Here is a 24,633-nt window from a genome sequence, read left to right on the forward strand (position 1 = left end):
TTTCCCAGTTCAATCAAAGATAATCTGATTTGATCTGATCTGACCTGAGAACCACGGCTCCTCTCTCCAATATGAATCAAATAAAGAACCATGAACAACTAATGATGTCAGACTGAGTTTATTTTATTAGTGCTATAAACCTGTAACCCCGTCTCCTTGTCTCCTCGTCTCCTCATCTCCTTGTCTCCTTGTCTCCTCGTCTCCTCGTCTCCTCGTCATTCTGTCTCTTTGACGTCTTCAGTTTCATTCTGTTCATGAACAGGAACGTGAGTCTGTGATGGTTGTCCAGTCGTCTCAGGAGACGACGTCCTCTTCATGAAGACTTCAGAGTCAGCCTCACCTTCAAACTCTTACAGCGTTACCACGGAAACACTGTCTCTGTCCCGGGCTGGAGTGTGATGAGGGATAAGGTGACATCACTGGTCTGACTGCTGACTGTCCTCCTGTCTGTCCACCAGGTAGAACTGGTGTCTCTGGATGTGCTGGTACAGTGTGGTGTACTTGGACACCCTCCTCATCCTCGGCAGGATGAAGCTGCTGGTGAAGGCGTCTCTGCTCAGAGTGCTGCGTCCCTCCGCCGCCAGGACGCTGTTCACAAACTGAAGACAGAAGCTGAAGCAGTTGTGGTCCTCCTCGTCAAACCTGAAGCAGACAGACAGGTGGTGAGACAGCTGAGCGGTGGGCAGTGTACCTGTTCCAGGTGTGTCACATACCTGTGCCAGGCTGGGTCCCACATGGGTCCGTCAGAGAAGCGCTCCAGGTACTGGTCCCACTGAGCCAACAGGTGAAACATGTCAGGTCTGACCAGAGGAACGCTGACGCAGCGCTCCCACCCGCTCCGATCCCTGCGGACTCCCCCCTGAGTGTAGTTATACACCACACCTGCACACACACACACAGGTATCTGCAGGTATCACCTGAGACCTGAGGGGGCGCCATGTTTAACCCCCCTGAGTGTAGTTATACACCACACCTGCACACAGACACACAGGTAGCTGCAGGTATCACCTGAGACCTGAGGGGGCGCCATGTTTAACCCCTCTGAGTGTAGTTATACACCACACCTGCACACAGACACACAGGTATCTGCAGGTATCACCTGAGACCTGAGGGGGCGCCATGTTTAACCCCCCTGAGTGTAGTTATACACCACACCTGCACACAGACACACAGGTATCTGCAGGTATCACCTGAGACCTGAGGGGGCGCCATGTTTAACCCCCCTGAGTGTAGTTATACACCACACCTGCACACAGACACACAGGTAGCTGCAGGTATCACCTGAGACCTGAGGGGGCGCCATGTTTAACCCCTCTGAGAGGTTGTTCTTTGTCCTATAGTTTATCTGGTGAACACCTGCAGCTTCGTTAGGTGTCAAACATTGAAGACCAGGTGACCTCTGACCTCTGACCTCTGACTCCTACCTTCAGTGTTGGAGATGCCGGTGTGAAGATCTGACGTCCCACCAAAGTCTCTGAACGACAAACATGACACGCTGGTTAGACTGGTGTTGATATTTACCTGTGTGTATTTATCTGTGTGTGTTTACCTGTTGATATTTACCTGTGTGTATTTATCTGTGTGTGTTTACCTGTTGATATTTACCTGTGTGTATTTACCTGTGTGTATTTACCTGTGTGTATTTACCTGTGTGTGCTTACCTGTGTGTGTGTTTACCTGTGTGTGCTTACCTGTGTGTGTTTACCTGTGTGTGCTTACCTGTGTGTGTTTACCTGTGTGTGCTTACCTGTGTGTGTATTTACCTGTGTGTATTTACCTGTGTGTGCTTACCTGTGTGTGTTTACCTGTGTGTGCTTACCTGTGTGTGTATTTACCTGTGTGTATTTACCTGTGTGTGTGTTTACCTGTGTGTATTTGCCTGTGTGTGCTTACCTGTGTGTGCTTACCTGCGTGTGTGTTTACCTGTGTGTGTGTTTACCTGTGTGTATTTACCTGTGTGTGCTTACCTGTGTGTGTGTTTACCTGTGTGTGTTTACCTGTGTGTATTTGCCTGTGTGTGCTTACCTGTGTGTGCTTACCTGTGTGTGCTTACCTGTGTGTGCTTACCTGTGTGTGTGTTTACCTGTGTGTGTGTTTACCTGTGTGTATTTACCTGTGTGCTTACCTGTGTGTGTGTTTACCTGTGTGTGCTTACCTGTGTGTATTTGCCTGTGTGTGTTTACCTGTGTGTGCTTACCTGTGTGTATGTACCTGTGTGTATATTTACCTGTGTGTGTGTTTACCTGTTGATAGTTACCTGTGTGTGTGCTTACCTGTGTGTGCTTACCTGTGTGTGTGTTTACCTGTGTATATTTACCTGTGTGTGTGTTTACCTGTTGATAGTTACCTGTGTGTGTGCTTACCTGTGTGTGCTTACCTGTGTGTGTGTTTACCTGTCATGGTTGTCGTGTGCAGGTGCGACCAGCAGGCAGCAGGAGCTCTTGTGTCCGTTGGTGAAGGGGGGCGGCAGGCTGACCGGTGCCTCCTGCAGTCTGCTCCCCCTCAGCTCCTCACCACAGCTGGGACACTGTGTCGGGACAGAGAAACAGAAGATGTCCTTGTCACAGTGACTCAGACGGATCACGCTCTGCTCCATCGCCTCCTCTCGTCCTTTAGCTCCTCCGTTCAGTCCCGACTTCTTCTCCTCCTCCTCTCATTATATCATGTGATGGGCTGTAACGTATCCTCGGCCTATCAGGTGTCTAGCTCTGTCAGACACAGTCATGTGATCTGACTCACCTGTTTCTTTGGTCTGAGCAGGTGACCTTCGGACTGTGTGGGCTTTGTCGTCATGGAAACTGGTCCTGCAGTGCATTCTGGAACTTTAATGAGACTTTGACCATGCGGTTCTTTTAATGTGAAGTTTCAGCAGGAAGGAAGGAACACGTTTAAAGGTCCGTTCAGTTCTGCTTCAGGTTCTCTAACCTTCAAAATAAAAGACAGGATGAAACCTCAAGCTGTGATCTGATTGGCTGAGCAGACAGACTGGTTGTAGGTCAGCACATTTTCCATCTCACCTGTCAGAGTGATCTGATCTGTCAGCTCAGGTGTGTCTGCAAAAACAAAGGTCACATGTAAATCAGATGATCGGTTTCCTGTTGAATCCACAGTCAGACAGTTTGAAGACGACTGTTCCCCTCCACAGGAGTGGTCCACCAACAAAGATCACTCCATAATAGTCTGAGAGGTCCCAGAGGAACCCAGGGGAACTTCTAAGCAGCTGAAGGCCTCTCTCTCATTGGCTGATATTAATGTTGATGAATCCACTGAACAACCATGGTGTGATGGACAAAGACACTGCTCTCCAAGAAGAACATTTCTAAACATCATGTGGGCAAGACAGAAGACTATTGGGACAATGTTTAGTGGACAGATGAGACCAAAGTAGAATAGTTTGGTTTAAATGAGATGAAACAACACTGCATCATTCCAGCATCTGAACCTCATCCCTCCATCAAACATGGGGGTGCTAATGTCCTGGTTTGGGCCTGTTCTGCTGCATCTGGACCAGGACGGCTTGTCCTCATTGATGGACCAATGAATTCAAAGTCAAAGTCCTGACCTCTCTGATATGTAATATTGGCTCATTTCATGAACGCTGTATACATTATATAAAGGTGTAAACATCCAACATATACATATAGCACCTGGCAGATCTGAGTTCTACTGTTTTTATCCACTTTTAACTTAAATATCTGGGACGTCCATCGTGCTCTGAGCTCCTGTCCTGTAACTCTTCATGTAATGTTTGTATTCATGTAATCATGTGCTACTACTGTGTAGCACGCTAACAGCTGTGTGTCCGTCAGACTGTCCTGTCACATCATCAGAGTCTACATGTACGCTTTAGTCAGATGGATGTTTATCTCTCTTCTTCTCTCTCTATCAGGCCTCAAACAGATGGGTCGCCCAGAGGAGCTGGTTCAGGTTCAGGTTCAGGTTCAGGTTCTGGTTCTGGTTCAGGTTCAGGGTTCAGGTTCAGGTTCAGGTTCAGGTTCTGGTTCTGGTTCAGGTTCAGGTTCAGGTTCAGGTTCTGGTTCAGGTTCTGGTTCTGGTTCAGGTTCAGGTTCTGGTTCAGGTTCAGGGTTCAGGTTCTGGTTCAGGTTCTGGTTCTGGTTCAGGTTCAGGTTCAGGTTCTGGTTCAGGTTCAGGGTTCAGGTTCAGGTTCAGGTTCTGGTTCAGGTTCAGGTTCAGGTTCAGGTTCTGGTTCAGGTTCTGGTTCAGGTTCTGGTTCTGGTTCAGGTTCAGGTTCAGGGTTTCTTTCTCTTAAAGGATTGTTTCCAGCCATCGTCGCCTTCCTGCTGCTCTGTTCATGACTTTTTATGGATATTTGTGTTGTAGTTATTTCAGCCACCACTGTATGAAACATGTAAATCTGTTTATGTATGTCTGATATAAAGAATGTGTTTAAATGTTTTCAGTTTTTATGAGCAGATTTAGACAGAGATCATTTTCATCCTGCAGAGGGCAGCAGTGGTACAGAAGAAGAAGAAGAAGAAGAAGAAGAAGAAGAAGAAGAAGAACGGAGGAGGGTAGGAACCTTCCTGCTCTGACTGCGCTTCTCCATCGGAACAGTTTGAACGGGACACCTCGGTGACAACTTGGACGCAGACGTTGAAGCTGAAGATCCGCGAGGAAGATGAGCACCAAACAGGTGACCTGCAGGTGAGTGTCCGTCTGTCTCTCACCTGTCTGTCTGTCTCTCTCTCTCTCATGCGTCTGTCTGTCCGTCTGTCTCTCACCTGGCTATCTGTCGCTGCCCCGGGTGTTTGCGGACGCGTTAGCCTCATGCTAATGTTTTTAGCCGTTAGCTCAGCGGGTTCGTGTCTTTTATGGTCACGTGGTCAGAACCGTCGAGAGCAGACAGACATGGAGCTAGCTGAGACATTTATCAGAATCCCCTGAGGACGGACCGCTGTCCTCAGCCTGGAGGACTAGGACACATCCTGAAGGACAAGGACTCATCCTGGAGGACTCACTGTGGAGGACTAGGACTCATCCTGGAGGACTGGGACACATCCTGAAGGACTCATCACTGGAGGACTCATCACTGGAGGACTCATCACTGGAGGACTCATCCTGGAGGACTAGGACTCATCCTGAAGGACTCGTCCTGGAGGACTAGGACTCATCCTGGAGGACTCGTCCTGGAGGACGAGGACTCATCCTGAAGGACTCAGCCTGGAGGACTCATCCTGGAGGACTAGGACTCAGCCTGAAGGACTAGGACATCCTGGAGGACTAGGACTCATCCTGGAGGACTAGGACTCAGCCTGGAGGACTCATCCTGGAGGACTAGGACTTGAGGAGCTTCAGAGGTCCAGAGTTTGTCCCAGGTGTCCTTGAGGACGTGAATGTTTTAAAAGAAAATGTGCCGTTGCCATGGTGACCTGTAGTCTCTGACCTGAACTTACAGACAGGTGCCTCTGTTACCATGGTGACAATGGTTGGAAGCTGCTGATGTCACTTCCTGTTGTGTTGCAGGTACTTCCTCCACGGAGTGTGCAGGGAAGGAAGTCGCTGTCTGTTCTCTCACGACCCGACGAGCAGCAAACCCTCGACCATCTGTAAGTTCTACCAGAGAGGAACCTGCGCCTACGGGGAGCGCTGCAGGTAAATACCCCCCACCTGACAGGTACTACCTCCACCTACCCCCACCTGACAGGTACTACCCCCACAATGACAGGTACTACCTCCATCTACCCCCCCACCTGACAGGTACTACCTCCACCTACCCCCACACTGACAGGTACTACCTCCACCTACCCCCACCTGACAGGTACTACCTCCACCTACCCCCACCTGACAGGTACTACCCCCACAATGACAGGTACTACCTCCATCTACCCCCCCACCTGACAGGTACTACCTCCACCTACCCCCACCTGACAGGTACTACCTCCACCTACCCCCACCTGACAGGTACTACCTCCACACTGACAGGTACTACCTCCATCTACCCCCCCACCTGACAGGTACTACCTCCACCTACCCCCACCTGACAGGTACTACCTCCACCTACCCCCACCTGACAGGTACTACCTCCACACTGACAGGTACTACCTCCATCTACCCCCCCACCTGACAGGTACTACCTCCACCTACCCCCACCTGACAGGTACTACCTCCACACTGACAGGTACTACCTCCATCTACCCCCCCACCTGACAGGTACTACCTCCACCTACCCCCACACTGACAGGTACTACCTCCACCTACCCCCACCTGACAGGTACTACCTCCACCTACCCCCCCCCCACCTGACAGGTACTACCTCCACCTACCCCCCCCCCCACCTGACAGGTACTACATCCACCTACCCCCCCCACCTGACAGGTACTACCTCCACCTACCCCCCCACCTGACAGGTACTACCTCCATCTACCCCCCCACCTGACAGGTACTACCTCCACCTGACAGGTACTACCCCCACCTGACAGGTACTACCTCCACCTGACAGGTACTACCTCCATCTACCCCCCCACCTGACAGGTACTACCTCCACCTGACAGGTACTACCTCCATCTACCCCCCCACCTGACAGGTACTACCTCCACCTGACAGGTACTACCTCCATCTACCCCCCCACCTGACAGGTAACTACCTCCACCTACCCCCACCTGACAGGTACTACCTCCACCTACCCCCACCTGACAGGTACTACCTCCACCTACCCCCACCTACCCCCACCTGACAGGTAACTACCTCCACCTACCCCCACCTGACAGGTAGCTACCTCTACCTGACAGGTACCTGTGGCAGGTAGGACATCAGCATCACCTTGAGACGATGGTGACATCACTTCCTGTTTGTGATCTTCAGGTATGATCACGTCAAACCTTCTTCCAGAGGAGGCGGAGCTTCAGAGGAGACAGCACCTGGAGGAGCAGCTGGAGGGAGGTCCGTCCGAGGAGGAGCCAAGAAGACAGTGGTCCTGAGGGACAGAGGTGATCATGTCCTCCAGTTGTCTTCATGTCCTACTGTTGTCTTCATGTCCTCCAGTTTTTTCATGTCCTACCGCTGTCTTCCTGTCCTCAGTTCTGGGTGTGGACAGTATGTTTGGAGGTCATGGTCTGGGGTCAGAGGTGGCGGCGGCGGCGGCAGCAGCAGCAGCGTCTCCTCAGTCCTACGTGGACGCCATCCGGACGGGTCTCCACGGTTCAACGCAGGGACCAGGTCAGTCCGTCTGATTGGCTGCTGAAGTTGATTGATGTAATCACGATGTCTCACAATATATCACCTGTGCTCTCTGTCCTTCCTGTCCCAGTGGGCGGGGCTTTTCAAGACCTTCCCCAGCTGTGTCCTTACGCCGCTGCTGGACACTGTTACTACGGAGATGGTTGTACCTATCTCCATGGCGACCTGTGTGAGGTGTGCGGGCTGCAGGTGCTTCACCCCCACGACCCTGAGCAGAGGAGAGCCCACGAGAAGGTGTCTGTCTGTCCTAAACCTGTCTGTCTTTCTGTCCTCCAACCCTAAACCTGTCTGTCTGTCTGTCCTCCATCTCTAAACCTGTCTGTCTTTCTGTCCTCCAACCCTAAACCTGTCTGTCTTTCTGTCCTCTAACCCTAAACCTGTTTGTCTTTCTGTCCTCTAACCCTAAACCTGTCTGTCTGTCCTCAGATGTGTATGCTGGCCTTTGAGGCCGACATGGAGAAGGCGTTCGCAGCTCAGCTCAGTCAGGACAAGGTGGGTTTGTTCAGTCTCGTCTCTGGGCGTCATGGTAACGGCAGCAGTAACAGTTTGTTTGTGTACAGGTGTGTTCGATCTGTATGGAGGTGGTGGTTCAGAAGACGAACCCGTCCGACCGCAGGTTTGGTATCCTGTCCTCCTGCTGCCACGTCTTCTGTCTGCCCTGCATCCGACAGTGGCGCTGCACCAGGAACTTCTGCAACAAGATCATCAAGTAAGAGACGGAGGACACAAGGTAGAGACAGAGAGTGAGGTAGAGAGACAGAGACTGAGGTGGAGACAGAGACTGAGGTGGAGACAGAGACTGAGATAGAGAGACAGAGACTGAGGTAGAGAGACAGAGACTGAGGTGGAGACAAGAGACTGAGGTGGAGACAAGAGACTGAGGTGGAGACAAGAGACTGAGGTAGAGACAGAGACTGACGTAGAGAGACAGAGACTGACGTAGAGAGACTGAGACTGAGGTGGAGACAGAGAGTGAGGTAGAGACAGACTTAGGTAGAGACAGAAACTGAAGTAAAGACAGACCACGAGTTCAGACTCAGTCTAAGTTTGGACGATGATTGTGAGACAGACTGTCTGTGTGCCCCAGGTCGTGTCCTCAGTGTCGGGTTGTCTCCGAGTTCGTCATCCCTTCAGTGTACTGGGTGGAGGACCAGGATGAGAAGGACCACCTCATAGACGTCTTCAAGTCTGGTGTTGGGTGAGCGTCTTTCCACATGAACCAGATCAGGCTGTGTCTTTTATAAGGACATTATTGGGACATTATTTGTGTCTGTCCACAGGAAGAAGGCCTGTAAGTACTTTGACCAGGGTCGCGGCTCGTGTCCATTTGGAGGGAAGTGTTTGTATCTTCATGCGTTTCCAGATGGAACCCGACCAGAACCCGACCGGCCACGGAAACAGCTGAGCTCCGAGGGGAACGTCCGGGTGAGAACAAGAACCTTTATAGCTCAGAGTCTTTGTAGCTCAGAGTCTATGTTGCTCAGAGTCTATGTCGCTCAGAGTCTTTGTAGCTCAGAGTCTTTGTAGCTCAGGGTCTATGTAGCTCAGAGTCTTTGTAACTCAGAGTCTATGTAGCTCAGAGTCTTTGTAGCTCAGGGTCTTTGTAGCTCAGAGTCTATGTAGCTCAGAGTCTTTGTAGCTCAGAGTTTTTGTAGCTCAGGGTCTTTGTAGCTCAGTGTCTTTGTAGCTCAGGGTCTTTGTATTTCAGAGTCTTTGTATTTCAGAGTCTTTGTAGCTCAGAGTCTATGTAGCTCATAGTCTATGTAGCTCAGAGTCTTTGTAGCTCAGAGTCTTTGTAGCTCAGGGTCGTTGTAGCTCAGAGTCTATGTATCTCAGGGTCTTTGTATCTCAGGGTCTTTGTAGCTCAGAGTCTTTGTAGCTCAGGGTCTTTGTAGCTCAGAGTCTTTGTAGCTCAGAGTCTATGTATCTCAGAATCTTTGTATCTCAGAGTCTTTGTATCTCAGGGTCTTTGTAGCTCAGAGTCTTTGTAGCTCAGAGTCTTTGTAGCTGACCAGCGTTGTGTTTGTCCAGTTCATGAACAGCGTCCGTCTGTGGGACTTCATCGAGGAGCGAGAGCAGCGCTCCATCCCGGCGTCCATCGATGATGACATCACTGAGCTGAGGGAACTCTTCATGCAGATGTCGGCGCCAAGTCACGATGAACCGGAGACAGCTGCAGACCAGTAGACACCGGTCCCCATAGTAACATGTGGTTCAGTGAGGCGGGGCTAAAATAAATCAACATTAAATCATGTGGTCACTCTGCTGCTTCCTGTTGTGCTTCAGTCGAGGAAACTAGAACCCATCATGTCCAGTTTGATAAGTGGAACTTTATTTATTGTGTACAAAAGTAAAAACGGAGTCAGTGTCAACCTTTGCTGTCGTGTTGAATTTATTGTTTGACTTTAATTGTTGACAGAGGTGAGTGTATTCATTAATGACTGTGTAGAGTCTTATTCATCCGTCCAATGGGGACTGGGTGGAGATTTAGAGTTAGAGGTGGAGAAGACAAAGAGACAGAACATCAAATACCAGGAAGGGCTGGGTTTAAAAACATCTTCCATGTCCTGCGTCCTCTGGTTAAATGAGACTGGAGACAATGACATTCGTCCATGGTGAAGGACAACACGACAGAAGATCAAAACAACAAACTGAAACGAGGACAAGGGGACTCATCTGTTCTGAGTTATTACTATGGATGATCTGCATCATTGGAGCTGAAGTGTTGATCAGGTATAGATCAGGTGTAGATCAGGTATAGATCAGGTATAGATCAGGTGTTGATCAGGTATAGATCAGGTGTAGACCAGGTACAGATCAGGTGTTGATCAGGTACAGATCAGGTACAGATCAGGTGTAGACCAGGTACAGATCAGGTGTTGATCAGGTGTACTGTAGATCAGGTGTAGATCAGGTACAGATCAGGTGTAGATCAGGTGTAGATCAGGTACAGATCAGGTACAGATCAGGTGTAGACCAGGTATAGATCAGGTATAGATCAGGTGTAGACCAGGTATAGATCAGGTGTAGATCAGATGTAGATCATGTGTTGATCCGGTGTAGATCAGGTACAGGTCAGGTACAGATCAGGTGTAGATCAGGTGTAGATCAGGTACAGATCAGGTACAGATCAGGTGTAGACCAGGTGTAGACCAGGTATAGATCAGGTACAGATCAGGTGTCGATCAGGTGTAGATCATGTGTTGATCAGGTGTAGATCAGGTGTAGATCAGGTGTAGACCAGGTATAGATCAGGTATAGATCAGGTGTAGACCAGGTATATATCTGGTATAGATCAGGTATAGATCAGGTACAGATCAGGTACAGATCAGGTATATATCAGGTATAGATCAGGTATAGATCAGATGTTGATCAGTTGTAGATCAGGTACAGATCAGCTGTTCAGGTGTGGATCAGGTACAGATCAGGTACAGATCAGGTATAGATCAGGTATAGATCAGGTACAGATCAGGTACAGATCAGGTATATATCAGGTATAGATCAGGTATAGATCAGATGTTGATCAGTTGTAGATCAGGTACAGATCAGCTGTTCAGGTGTGGATCAGGTACAGATCAGGTACAGATCAGGTATAGATCAGGTGTAGATCAGGTGTTGATCAGGTGTAGATCAGGTATAGATCAGGTGTAGATCAGGTATAGATCAGGTATAGATCAGGTATAGACCAGGTGTAGATCAGGTATAGATCAGGTATAGATCAGGTGTAGATCAGGTATAGATCAGGTGTAGATCAGGTGTTGATCAGGTACAGATCAGGTGTAGATCAGGTGTTGATCAGGTACAGATCAGGTGTGGATCAGGTATAGATCAGGTATAGATCAGGTGTAGATCAGGTATAGATCAGGTACAGATCAGGTGTTGATCAGGTATAGATCAGGTGTAGATCAGGTGTTGATCAGGTGTAGATCAGGTATAGATCAGGTGTAGATCAGGTATATATCAGGTATAGATCAGGTGTAGATCAGGTGTTGATCAGGTACAGATCAGGTGTAGATCAGGTATAGATCAGGTGTAGATCAGGTGTTGATCAGGTACAGATCAGGTATAGATCAGGTGTTGATCAGGTATAGATCAGGTGTAGATCAGGTATAGATCAGGTGTAGACCAGGTGTAGATCGTGTGTAGATCAGGTATAGATCAGGTGTAGATCAGGTGTTGATCAGGTGTTGATCAGGTGTAGATCATGTATAGATCAGGTATAGATCAGGTGTAGATCAGGTGTTGATCAGGTATAGATCAGGTGTAGATCAGGTGTAGATCAGGTATAGATCAGGTGTTGATCAGGTATAGATCAGGTGTAGACCAGGTGTAGATCGTGTGTAGATCAGGTATAGATCAGGTGTAGATCAGGTATAGATCAGGTGTAGATCAGGTGTAGATCGGGTATAGATCAGGTGTAGATCAGGTATAGATCAGGTATAGATCAGGTGTAGATCAGGTACAGATCAGGTACAGATCAGGTATAGATCAGGTGTAGATCAGGTGTAGACCAGGTATAGATCAGGTGTAGATCAGGTATAGATCAGGTGTAGACCAGGTATAGATCAGGTACAGATCAGGTGTTGATCAGGTATAGATCAGGTGTAGATCAGGTATAGATCAGGTGTAGACCAGGTATAGATCAGGTACAGATCAGGTGTAGATCAGGTGTAGATCAGGTGTGGATCGGTCCTGTTTCCAGAGTTCTCCTTCATTTGTTTTCTTTCTTGACATTAAATTGAACTCAACCTTGTTCTGACTTCACTGTCGCCTCCAATTACTTTAATCCAGTCAGAGCAGCTTAACTCCTCACAGCTGAGAGCAGAGAGTCAGGCGGCAACAGGTGGCAGGGACTCCTCCCCCTCCTCCCCCTCCTCCCCCTCCTCCCCTTCCTCAGGTTCGGTGTTGGTCTGGTATGGTTGGTATGAAGCTGGCTGTGCTGCCTCTCAGTTTGGCGGACTAACTGGGTCTGGGCAGTCAGGCTGTGGGGGAGGAGGGGGAGGAAGAGGAGGAGGGGGAGGAGGAGCGTGGACTGAGGCTGCTGGAAAAAACGAAGAAGAGCTTTAGACGAGTGAACCTGCTGCCACAGACGAAGAAAGACTGAAGAATGGGAGCTGCTTATGGGAAGAAGGTGAGTCTGTTCTGATCATTAACATCAGAGTCAGTGAAGTCATGAAAACTACTGAAATAATTTAAACCAAATGTTCAGACACTGAAACGCGCTGATGGAAAGACGCCAGATTTAAACTTTATAAAGAAAATACATTTATCACAGATCAATAAAAGTGACGTTTTAATATCTGAACCAAGGATCAACGAGGTCTGACTCTGAACGAGGAGCTGTTTGACTGACAGGTGGTTTCTGGACTGTTTGTTTGTTTGTTTGTTTTGACTGACGACTATAAACAGGAAGTAGTTATTGATCAGAACAATCCAAATGATTCAGTCTGAACTTTAAAACCCCATCTTCCTCTCACATAGAGCTGATTAAAGACTAATTAATGATGATTAACAATGATAATTAATAATCAGTGCAGGTCACATTAACAGCAGGACAAGAGACAAACTAAAACAGGAATGGAAATAAACTGTGACTTCCTGTCAGCGGTGATTGATTATTGATCAGGAAGTCGTCCTATTATAAATATTCTTTGAATCTTCAGGTGTTTTTTCCAGGTTTGTGTGTCACAGGTAGAAGTGAGATAAAGATATTTATGGTCATGAGGATGATGATGATGATGATGAGATTGGAGTTTCTGGTCATTGTTATTGATCATTGATCAGTTTTAGATTAGAGTGGGTGGAGCCTGGGGTGGAGCTGAGTGGGTGGAGCCTGGTGATGACAGAGATGCAGTGTTAACAGGTTGTTTAGAATCAGAATTGTCTTTGTTGCCATGAATTAGTTTTGGAGGTTGGTTCAACAAACACAAGTCAGAGTCAGCGTTCCTCCTGAGCTCTACGACCATCTCCACTGTCTTTACAGTGTTGTAGGTTGTTAGTGTCCCACCAGGACACCATTGATCTCCCACCTGTAGACGGACTCATCCCCATCAGAGATTGTCCCGACTGGAGATAAAGCTGTTGGTGAATGGGTAGAAGAACAGAGGAACCTATGCTGATGGTGACAGTAGACATTAAATATGTTGTGGTAGTGGAGGCTTCTGGAACATTGATGGTTCTAGATCCATCTTTGATTCTCATTCTCCTCAGGTAAATGTGGTCTGATCCAGACCAGTTTCAATCTGCTCTTCATGGGTAATGATAAAAGTCCACCAGTAACTTCCTCTCTGATGAGGATGGAGGAAGACCAGATGAGACCAGGTGAGACCAGGTGGATGGAGGTGTGTTGGGAGGTGAAGCTCCTCCCTGGATGTCATCAGGTCGTCTGGATCAATGAGTTAGATCTTTAGTAGTTGTCTAGTTGTCTTGAGTTAACCTCTGATGTCCATGATCTCCAGCTGATGAGCTTCCAGAGGTTGTCACTGTCTCAGTCTGTCTGACTTTCTGTGTGGAGTTTGCATGTTCTCCCTGTGTCTGCGTGGGTTCTCTCCAGGTTCTCCAGCTTCCTCCCACCATCCAAAGACATGCTGGTTAGGTTCATTGGTGATTCTAAATTGGCCGTAGGTGTGAGTGTCTCTCTGTGTTAGCCCTGTGATAGACTGGAGACCTGTCCAGGGTGGACCCCCCTCTAGACCAATGACAGCTGGGATAGACTGGAGACCTGTCCAGGGTGGACCCCCCTTCTAGACCAATGACAGCTGGGATAGACGGGAGACCTGTCCAGGGTGGACCCCCCCTCTAGACCAATGACAGCTGGGATAGGCTCCAGACCCCATGACCCTTCACAGGACAAGAGGTTCCAGAAGATGAATGAATGAATGATATCTGAGGTCATCTCAAGTTTCTTGTGATCCAGACGTTAATGTCAGGACTGACAGGCTGATGATGATGGTGAAGATTGGGGTGTGTTTGTTACCACAGTAACCAACAGCTGACAGCAGGTGGTGTGAACATGGAGCAGTCGGAGTTTATTTTTAGGAGCGTTTCCAGCAGCAGGCGGAGTCGACCTGGAAGAAATAATCCTGAAACCTGACATCCAGATTCCTGAAAGTCTGATGGTCGATGAACAAAGAAACAAAACAGTTCCAATGTAGAGCGGCGAGCTGACGTTCAGATCAGTGAAACAGTTCCAATGTAGAGCGGCGAGCTGACATTCAGATCACTAAAACAGTTCAAATGTAGAGCGGTGAGCTGACACTCAGATCACTAAAACAGTTCAAATGTAGAGCGGCGAGCTGACATTCAGATCACTAAAACAGTTCAAATGTAGAGCGGCGAGCTGACGTTCAGATCAGTGAAACAGTTCAAATGCGGAGCGGCGAGCTGACATTCAGATCAGTAAACAGTTCAAATGTAGAGCGGCGAGCTGACATTCAGATCACTAAAACAGTTCAAATGTAGAGCGGTGAGCTGACGTTCAGATCAGTGAAACAGTTCAAATGCGGAGCGGCGAGCTGACGTTCAGATCAGTGAAACAGTTCAAATGCGGAGCGGCGAGCTGACATTCAGATCAATAAAACAGTTCAAATGTAGAGCGGCGAGCTGACGTTCAGATCAGTGAAACAGTTCAAATGCGGAGCGGCGAGCTGACATTCAGATCAGTAAACAGTTCAAATGTAGAGCGGCGAGCTGACATTCAGATCACTAAAACAGTTCAAATGTAGAGCGGTGAGCTGACGTTCAGATCAGTGAAACAGTTCAAATGCGGAGCGGCGAGCTGACGTTCAGATCAGTGAAACAGTTCAAATGCGGAGCGGCGAGCTGACGTTCAGATCAGTGAAACAGTTCAAATGTAGAGCGGCGAGCTGACGTTCAGATCAGTGAAACAGTTCAAATGTGGAGCGGCGAGCTGACGTTCAGATCAGTGAAACAGTTCAAATGTGGAGCGGCGAGCTGACGTTCAGATCAATAAAACAGTTCAAATGTAGAGCGGCGAGCTGACACTCAGATCAGTGAAACAGTTCAAATGTAGAGCGGCGAGCTGACATTCAGATCAATAAAACAGTTCAAATGCAGAGCGGCGAGCTGACGTTCAGATCAGTGAAACAGTTCAAATGTAGAGCGGCGAGCTGACATTCAGATCAATAAAACAGTTCAAATGCAGAGCGGCGAGCTGACGTTCAGATCAGTGAAACAGTTCAAATGTAGAGCGGTGAGCTGACGTTCAGATCAATAAAACAGTTCAAATGTAGAGCGGCGAGCTGACGTTCAGATCAGTGAAACAGTTCAAATGTAGAGCGGCGAGCTGACGTTCAGATCAATAAAACAGTTCAAATGTAGAGCGGCGAGCTGACGCTCAGATCAGTGAAACAGTTCAAATGTAGAGCGGCGAGCTGACATTCAGATCAATAAAACAGTTCAAATGCAGAGCGGTGAGCTGACGTTCAGATCAGTGAAACAGTTCAAATGTAGAGCGGCGAGCTGACATTCAGATCAATAAAACAGTTCAAATGTAGAGCGGCGAGCTGACGTTCAGATCAGTGAAACAGTTCAAATGTAGAGCGGCGAGCTGACATTCAGATCAATAAAACAGTTCAAATGCAGAGCGGCGAGCTGACGTTCAGATCAGTGAAACAGTTCAAATGTAGAGCGGCGAGCTGACGTTCAGATCAGTGAAACAGTTCAAATGTAGAGCGGTGAGCTGACGTTCAGATTAATAAAACAGTTCAAATGTAGAGCGGCGAGCTGATATTCAGATCACTAAAACAGTTCAAATGTAGAGCGGCGAGCTGACACTCAGATCAATAAAACAGTTCAAATGTAGAGCGGTGAGCTGACACTCAGATCAATAAAACAGTTCAAATGTAGAGCGGCGAGCTGACGTTCAGATCAGTGAAACAGTTCAAATGTAGAGCGGCGAGCTGACGTTCAGATCAGTGAAACAGTTCAAATGTAGAGCGGCGAGCTGACGTTCAGATCAGTGAAATAGTTCAAATGTAGAGCGGCGAGCTGACATTCAGATCAGTGAAACAGTTCAAATGTAGAGCAGTATCATATATAACTGATATTATATCTGTCCTCTGGACGTGTTTCTTCTATAAATAAATAAACATGATTGATTGGTTGGTTGGTTGGCTGGCTGGTTGGTTGCTAAGTTGTTAAATTGGTTGGTTGAGTGGTTGGGTGGTTGGTTGGCTGGCTGGTTGGTTGCTAAGTTGGTAAATTGGTTGGTTGGATGGTGGGTTGGGTGGTTGGTAAGTTGCCTGGTTGATTGGTTGGCTGGCTAGTTGATTGCTAAGTTGGTAAATTGGTTGGTTGGGTGATTGGTTGGCTGGCTGGTTGGTTGCTAAGTTGGTAAATTGGTTGGTTGGTAAGTTTGTAGGTTGGGTGGTTGCCACAGACAGGGCTGTATTTCTTTTACCTGAATATTTGCTTTTATTTCACAATCATCAGATTCAGTCTCAGAGGAACTTAAGGTTTAATGTCCTCATTGGTAGTTTGGTAGGTCGGTTGGTTGGTAGGTTTGTACGTTGGTTGGTAGGTTGGTAGGTAGGTAGGCAGGTAGGTAGGTTAGCTGGTTGGTAGGTAGGTAGGTAGGTAGATAGGTAGGTAGGTAGGTAGGTTAGCTGGTTGGTAGGTAGGTAGGTAGTAGGGTTTAATATTTTTCCCGAAAATTAGATGAATCAGATCCCGGGAAAAGACGACCCATTTCCCGGGAATCCCGGGAAAAGTTTTTTGTTGTTGTTGTTTTTGCCCAAGTAATGTATCGATATCATTCAAATATGCGTTCCCAGCATGTTTTATATTATTCGTAACATTATTAGGGCAAGAAACACAGTTTATGTCCATATCAACAAAGTTTGCAATGATCAATTCTGCTGCGTGATCAATTGAGCTGCGTGCGTGACAGCCTATCTGCCAAAAAGCAGCTACCGTATTGGTGTAGAACGATCACGTGACCAACCGTGCCACCACTCGCGACCAAGATCTTATTACGCTCTGAAGAAACTAGTTCTGCATAAAACATAGACGCATCGGCAATCGACTGGAATTTTTGCGACGAACTTTTTTTGGGTAGCTTAGCATGACTCGTTATGTTTTATGAACTAAAGATTGTGTAGATGCCAGACTGTGGAGCGGGATGAAACGATAACAGGGTTCACCTTACGGCCTAACAAAGCTGGCTGCAGACATCATTAGGAGGTTGGTGGCCTACTGCTGCACTGAATTCAACGTTAACGTAAGACAACAATAGAAGCGCACGTGTAACAAAAAATAAATATATATTTCCCGTTTCCCGTCATAACCTTTCCCGGGAATCGGGAAATAGTCTTGATCAGATTTCCCGGGAATCCCGTTTCCCGGGATTAAACCCTAGTAGGTAGGTAGGCAGGTAGGTAGGTTGGTTGGTAGGTTGGTTGGTTGGTAGGAAGGTAGGTAGGTAGGTTAGCTGGTTGGTTGGTAGGTAGGTTGGTTGGTTGGTAGGAAGGTAGGTAGGCAGGTTAGCTGGTTGGTTGGTAGGTAGGTAGGTTAGCTGGTTGGTAGGTAGGTAGGTAGGTTAGCTGGTTGGTAGGTAGGTAGGTTAGCTGGTTGGTAGGTAGGTAGGTTAGCTGGTTGGTTGGTAGGTAGGTTGGTTGGTTGGTTGGTAGGAAGGTAGGTAGGTAGGTTAGCTGGTTGGTTGGTAGGTAGGTAGGTTAGCTGGTTGGTAGGTAGGTAGGTTAGCTGGTTGGTTGGTTGGTAGGTAGGTAGGTTAGCTGGTTGGTAGGTAGGTAGGTTAGCTGGTTGGTTGGTAGGTAGGTAGGTTAGCTGGTTGGTAGGTAGGTAGGTTAGCTGGTTGGTTGGTAGGTAGGTAGGTTAGCTGGTTGGTAGGTAGGTAGGTTAGCTGGTTGCCACAGACAGGACTGTGTTTCTTTTATCTGAATATTTGTTTTCAGATTCATTTGTTTGTGAACCAAACAAAAAGCAAAACAGTGGTGACCCACAATGAACACTGTGAGAGACATTCACCAAGAGACTGTACCTTTAAGGGAGTGAGGGTTCCATGTTTACGTGGTGTACCAGTTTTCACCTCACTCTATGTACAGTACTGTTGGATATACAAGTGGAGAGTAAAGTTGACTCAACACGTCTCTTGTCTCATCGTTTATTACACTCCACATCATATTATATATAAATCATTAACTGAAGATCACAGTGACACCTGGACCTGATCAGAGTCTGATCAAACTAAATATTGATCACTGACACAATCATCAGATTCAGTCTGAGAGGAGCTTAAGGTTTAATGTTTGTTTGAATCAGTCTTAATAATTCTGATGGGGGGGGGGGGGGGGGGGGGTGTAGCTCATTAACAGTCAGCTGTCCCCTGTCCTGTCTCAATCTGTGTTGACTGACGACTGTCTCTTTAAGACAAACTTTACTGATCATGAAAATCAGACACATTCTCAATGGACTTCTGACCTGACTGGGCAGAGTGGAGCTTTATTGTGAAGGTTACAGACAGGAAGTGGAGTCCCAATGAAGAATGGACGTCAGGAAAAATGTGGAACTGTCCCTTTAACAACATTCAAGTCTCTTGCTCCCCTCTTCTTTTCTTTATCTCCTCCCTCTTCCTCCCCCTCCTCCCCCATCAGTGAATGGACATTGTATTTGTTGCTAGGAGCAGCTTCATCAGGCTGCAACATGGTCACAAGGCCCTCAGTGTCTCCCAGACCTCCCCCTCCCCCTCCCCTCCCCTCCCCCTTTCAACCCCCTCCTCCCACCACCCCGTCCACCACCAGGAGGTGACATGAATGAAACTGGACACATGAATCACAAAATACTGTGACTTCATATCCTGATCATCATCATCATCATCTTCTTCATCGTCATCATCATCAGCTTCCTCTACGTGACCTTCACAATAAAGCTCCACTCTGCTCAGTCAGTTCAGAAGTCCATTTTAAAGAGACAGTAAATCCATCAGATTTTCTAGCGTCTGGTGTGACACATGTTCGTCCCTGAGTTCTTCTTCTGCGGTTTCCAGAAGGCATACAGCATTGACCAGGAGCCTCTGCCCAAGCAGCAGTGTGTGAAGAATGGAAAGCATCCAAACGCCAGAGGTAAGTGTGTCCCTCTCAGGTAACCGTCCACCTGCAGGTGTTTTAAACTTCCCACTGGACCTGAAGTACACGCTGCCTGACCTGTGTCTGGGGGAGGGGCTATTGGGGGGCAGCTGGTTCATCAGACCTTCAGTTAAGTTGCTTGGTACTGATAGAGGCCCATTTACCCAGAATGCACCTCTCTGCCAAAGTGGATCTTGTCTGCAGTTAATCTGTCCAGCAGCACAGAGTTCAACATCAGAACGTCTACAGACGTGACAGATCACAGAACGTCTACAGACATGACAGATCACAGAACGTCTACAGAACGTCTACAGACATGACAGATCACAGGACGTCTACAGAGATGACAGATCACAGAACGTCTACAGAACGTCTACAGACATGACAGATCACAGAACGTCTACAGACATGACAGATCACAGAACGTCTACAGAACGTCTACAGACATGACAGATCACAGAACGTCTACAGACATGACAGATCACAGAACGTCTACAGAGATGACAGATCACAGAACGTCTACAGAACGTCTACAGACATGACAGATCACAGAACGTCTACAGAACGTCTACAGACATGACAGATCACAGAACGTCTACAAAGATGACAGATCACAGAACGTCTACAGAACGTCTACAGACGTGACAGATCACAGAACGTCTACAGCACATCTACAGAGATGACAGATCACAGAACGTCTACAGACATGACAGATCACAGAACGTCTACAGAACGTCTACAGACGTGACAGATCACAGAACGTCTACAGACATGACAGATCACAGAACGTCTACAGAACGTCTACAGACATGACAGATCACAGAACGTCTACAGACATGACAGATCACAGAACGTCTACAGAGATGACAGATCACAGAACGTCTACAGAACGTCTACAGACATGACAGATCACAGAACGTCTACAGAACGTCTACAGACATGACAGATCAGAACGTCTACAAAGATGACAGATCACAGAACGTCTACAGAACGTCTACAGACGTGACAGATCACAGAACGTCTACAGAACGTCTACAGACGTGACAGATCACAGAACGTCTACAGCACATCTACAGAGATGACAGATCACAGAACGTCTACAGAACGTCTACAGACATGACAGATCACAGAACGTCTACAGAACGTCTACAGAACGTCTACAGACATGACAGATCACAGAACGTCCACAGACATGACAGATCACAGAACGTCTACAGAACGTCTACAGAACGTCTATAGACATGACAGATCACAGAACGTCCACAGAACGTCTACAGACGTGACAGATCAGTCCTCATGGTTCTATGTGTGTCTGACACAATCAACTAGAAAACATCATCATCACAAACTGAATGAATCTTTAGTTTGGGTTTGAACCATGAAAGGTTCTGGATGTGAACCAGAGGAGGAGCGTGGGAAAACACCGATGCTCCTGAAGAGACGCTGCTTCACAAAGAGGAGGAGGAGGAGGAGGAGGAGGAGGAGGATCATGTGACTGCTGCTTTCCACTCGGCTGCTCCCACAGAGAGAAAGTCTGAAACACATGAGGATCATCGGCCGAATCAGATGGACCAGAAGAGGACCGGGACCTGGACCGGGACCAGGACCGGAGATGGGGACGGGGACGGGGGCTTGGTGAAGTCCGGTAAGAGGAGGGCTGGTCCTGGATCAGATTGAACTGATTTAGTTTCACTCATCTATAAATGATTTATGTTCTGGAAATGTTGTTCTACACCAGAATAAACTGGACCCAACAAAATCTGATGAGGAACCAGACAAAGTCACTGCTGGAACCAAAACCAGAACCAGGAACGTTTCAGTTCAACACAGGATCCTGAGAAAGTTAAGACATCGAAGGAGTCAATGAAAAGGAACCTAAAAGAACAGACGTTTAAAGTCCTGGTTCTGGTCCAGTATTCTCTTGTCTATAAAGTCCCGGTTCTGGTCCAGTATTCTCTGGTGATTAAAGTCCTTGTTCTGGTCCAGTATTCTCTGGTCTATAAAGTCCTGGTTCTGGTCCAGCATTCTCTTGTCTATAAAGTCCTGGTTCTGGTCCAGTATTCTCTGGTCTATAAAGTCCTGGTTCTGATCCAGTATTCTCTGGGTGGAGCCTTTGTCTCTGCAGTAGGTCTGGCTTTTATGTCCTGAGGATGAATGAAAATAATTCCTGTAACACGACCTCTCGTCAGGCGCCGGTGGAGTCGGACCGTCTTCCTGTCAACGGTTTCTAGAGTGAAACCAGAGAAATCCACTCAGTGAGACGTCAATAATCTTCAGAGAGCTTTAGTTTTTATTTCCACGTCCTTCCTCAGATCAATGTCAAACCTCAGACTTCCTGCTTCAGGTCCTGGTCTCTGTCTGCTCCCGTCCTCCCATGAAGATGGACCTCCTCTTCTTCTCCTAGCGTTCTGACAGTGCTCAAAGACTTGGGTTCAGTCCGCTCCCCCTGGTGGAGAGGGAAGGTGTAGCACCAACACACCACACCCTCCATCACAAACAGGGGTTTGGGGGACGGTGTCTTAGGGACGGTGTCTTAGGGACGGTGTTTGGGGGCTCGTGTTTTAGGGGCGGTGTTTGGGGGCTGGTGTCTTAGGGATGGTGTCTGGGGCCGGTGTTTTGGGGGACGGTGTCTGGGGGACGGTGTTTGGGGGCTGGTGTTTTAGGGACGGTGTTTGGGGGACGGTGTTTTGGGGGATGGTGTTTGGGGGACAGTGTTTTGGGGGACGGTGTTTTGGAGGACGGTGTTTGGGGGACGGTGTTTTGGGGGATGGTGTTTGGGGGACGGTGTTTGGGGGCTGGTGTTTTAGGGACGGTGTTTGGGGGACGGTGTTTTGGGGGACGGTGTTTGGGGGACGGTGTTTTGGGGGACGGTGTTTGGGTCAGCTGAGGGTTTAAAACAGACTCCGGTCCAGGTCTTCAACAGTGGTCCCCTTTCTCTCTGTCTCCTGGACATGAGACATGTAAACAAGCAGCAGCTCCAGAGGACAGTGTCCATCGTTGGACCTGTGACCAATGGACTCATTTCATTTTTCTGAAATATGAAGCAGCCGTGGACGTTGGTCTCTGGTTTCTCTGTTGAAAAGAGTCTTTGTCTGAGGTGTTTGACATCTGATCTCTGTCTCCCAGAATACCTGAGGACAGGGATCAGATGCTAGTTCGTCTGTCCGGGTGGCCCAGTGTCTTACAGGTTCACGGACTAGAGGCTCCGGGCGCCGGTCCATGAAGTCCAGGATCTCTGGGGTTCTTAGTGTTCAGGTTATTTGTGGAGCACCAGGTTGGGGTCAGGTTCAGCATCTGGACTCGTCCTGTTGGACTCGTCCTGTTGGACTCGTCCCCACCAGAGATGAGTCCACAAAGTTTATGAAGCAGTCAGAGGTTTAGGGTTTCGTCTCCACGTCTCTGTCTCATGTCTTCACGTCTTCATGTCTTCATGTCTTCAGCTTCAGCGCATGCAGACCTGCAGCAGCACCGGTCAGAGGGTGTCCACAGGAAGCCGTCCCCAGTGTCTGCCTATGTCCCACAGCCTGATTACGTGGAGGCAGACGAGGACGAGGACATCATCAAACCCAGGAAACTGGTGAACCCGGTCAAAGCGTCAAAGAGTCACCAGGAGCTTCACCGCGAGCTGCTGAGCAGCTGCAAACGGTACTGGGGACATCAGAGGACATAGAGGACATAGAGGACATAGAGGACGTCTGGGAACAGCATTTAGAGGACAGTCTGGGACATAGAGTGTATATAGTTAACATTAGAAGATGCTGCTAAGCAACAGCCTCCCTCATCACAGGCCTCCCTGTGTCGGGGGGTGGGTGGGTGGGGGGGGGGGTCAGTGTGTATTAACGGTTGTGTTGGGGGGTCAGTGTGTATTAATGGTTGTGTGGTTGTGTTGGGGGGTCAGTGTGTATTAATGGTTGTGTTGGGGGGTCAGTGTGTATTAATGGTTGTGTTGGGGGGTCAGTGTGTATTAATGGTTGTGTGTTTGTGTTGGGGGGTCAGTGTGTATTAATGGTTGTGTGGTTGTGTTGGGGGGGGGGCAGTGTGGAGACAAAGCCAGAGCTGCAGAGAGTCCTGGAGTCCAGGAAGAGAGATCAGCTGATGAGACAGAGGAGACAAGAGGACGAAGCTCGGAAGAAGGTGTCTCCACTGGAGGCGGAGCTCATGAAGAGACACAGGAAGCTGGAGGAGGTAAGACACATGTAGATGTCTCTGTCTGACGCTCTTCTGTCCCACTGTCCCTGAATGTGTCCATGTCTCTGTCTCCAGCTGGAGAGACAGCAGCAGGAGGAGGACAACCCAAAAGCTCCAGAGTTTGTCAAAGTCAAGGAGAACCTGAGACGGACGTCCTTCCACAGTAAAGACCAGGAGGAGGTGTAAGGACAGCTGAACACTCTGAGGACACTCTGAGGACACTCTGAGGACACTAACACATGATGACTGCAGAGACACTGTCCAGTCTTGAGGACCGAACAGCTGGACACCCACAGTCAGTGACTGATCAGCTCTGGTCTCCGTGACAACGGGTTCTGATGATGAAGACAGATGATGAAGGATGCAGTAGGCCAGAGATCAAGACTTTTATTTTGAAAGGTTCCAAACCTCAATCTCAGCAGGTGTTTGAAGGACGTCACTTCCCTTCCTGCTGCTTTCAAAATAAAAGCTTCAGTTTTGAAGTTGAGTCCTTCAAAGAAGAGTTAGATTATTTTATCCAGATGAAAGAATGAATGAATGAATGAATAAATGAAAGAATGAATGAATGAAAGAATGAAAGAATGAATGAATGAATGAATGAATGAAAGAATGAAAGAATGAATGAATGAATGAAAGAATGAATGAATGAAAGAATGAAAGAATGAATGAATAAATGAATGAATGAATGAAAGAAAGAATGAATGAATGAATGAATAAATGAATGAATGAATGAATGAAAGAAAGAATGAAAGAATGAATGAAAGAAAGAATGAAAGAATGAATGAATGAATGAATGAATGAAAGAATGAAAGAATGAATGAATGAATGAATGAATGAATGAATGAAAGAAAGAATGAAAGAAAGAATGAACCCCTGATGGACGACCTGCTGATTCATACAACTAATAACGATAATCAAATAAATGTAATTAACAGAAGTTAATCATTCTATATTAACACACTCAAGGGTCAGATTGTCTTTCTTATGGTCACTGATCTTCTTGAACTGGTTTGTGTCTCAGTCTGAAGTCGTCCATGTCCACATGTCTCTCTGCTGCAGGGTTAGGACAGACCCACGAGGACAGACTGGACTCCTGTAAAGTTACTGAGGCCTTTGTGTGAGTAGACCAGTTCACCGTTGGTCC

The 24,633-nt window shown here is 47.8% G+C and overlaps 3 protein-coding genes across 3 annotated transcripts; 2 read left to right on the forward strand and 1 right to left on the reverse strand.

The window, feature by feature from the left end:
• Window positions 1–60: 60 nt before the first annotated feature.
• LOC311486496 (MKRN2 opposite strand protein-like) lies at window positions 61–2,815 on the reverse strand. The gene is made up of 4 exons (XM_084542366.1): window positions 2,394–2,815; window positions 1,425–1,474; window positions 714–882; window positions 61–642 (listed from the first exon to the last, which is right to left on the reverse strand). The coding sequence occupies exons 1-4, from the start codon at window positions 2,594–2,596 to the stop codon at window positions 417–419; spliced, it is 648 nt and encodes a 215-aa protein (XP_084398492.1). The 5' UTR covers window positions 2,597–2,815; the 3' UTR covers window positions 61–416.
• A 1,824-nt stretch (window positions 2,816–4,639) lies between these two features.
• mkrn2 (makorin, ring finger protein, 2) lies at window positions 4,640–10,916 on the forward strand (the record flags this gene model as incomplete). Its single annotated transcript, XM_084542111.1, has 10 exons — window positions 4,640–4,665; window positions 5,485–5,613; window positions 6,823–6,947; window positions 7,039–7,176; window positions 7,268–7,431; window positions 7,624–7,689; window positions 7,758–7,906; window positions 8,285–8,395; window positions 8,478–8,622; window positions 9,229–10,916. The coding sequence occupies 10 exons, from the start codon at window positions 4,640–4,642 to the stop codon at window positions 9,382–9,384; spliced, it is 1,209 nt and encodes a 402-aa protein (XP_084398237.1). The 3' UTR covers window positions 9,385–10,916.
• A 1,388-nt stretch (window positions 10,917–12,304) lies between these two features.
• On the forward strand, window positions 12,305–23,675 carry LOC311487548 (protein FAM107B; the record flags this gene model as incomplete). The annotated part of the gene is made up of 5 exons (XM_084543855.1): window positions 12,305–12,328; window positions 19,223–19,298; window positions 22,742–22,946; window positions 23,339–23,486; window positions 23,565–23,675. The coding sequence occupies 5 exons, from the start codon at window positions 12,305–12,307 to the stop codon at window positions 23,673–23,675; spliced, it is 564 nt and encodes a 187-aa protein (XP_084399981.1).
• Window positions 23,676–24,633: the final 958 nt, after the last annotated feature.

Source organism: Chelon labrosus, assembly GCF_963514085.1.
Source record: "Chelon labrosus genome assembly, chromosome: 4".
Classification (NCBI taxonomy): domain Eukaryota; kingdom Metazoa; phylum Chordata; class Actinopteri; order Mugiliformes; family Mugilidae; genus Chelon; species Chelon labrosus.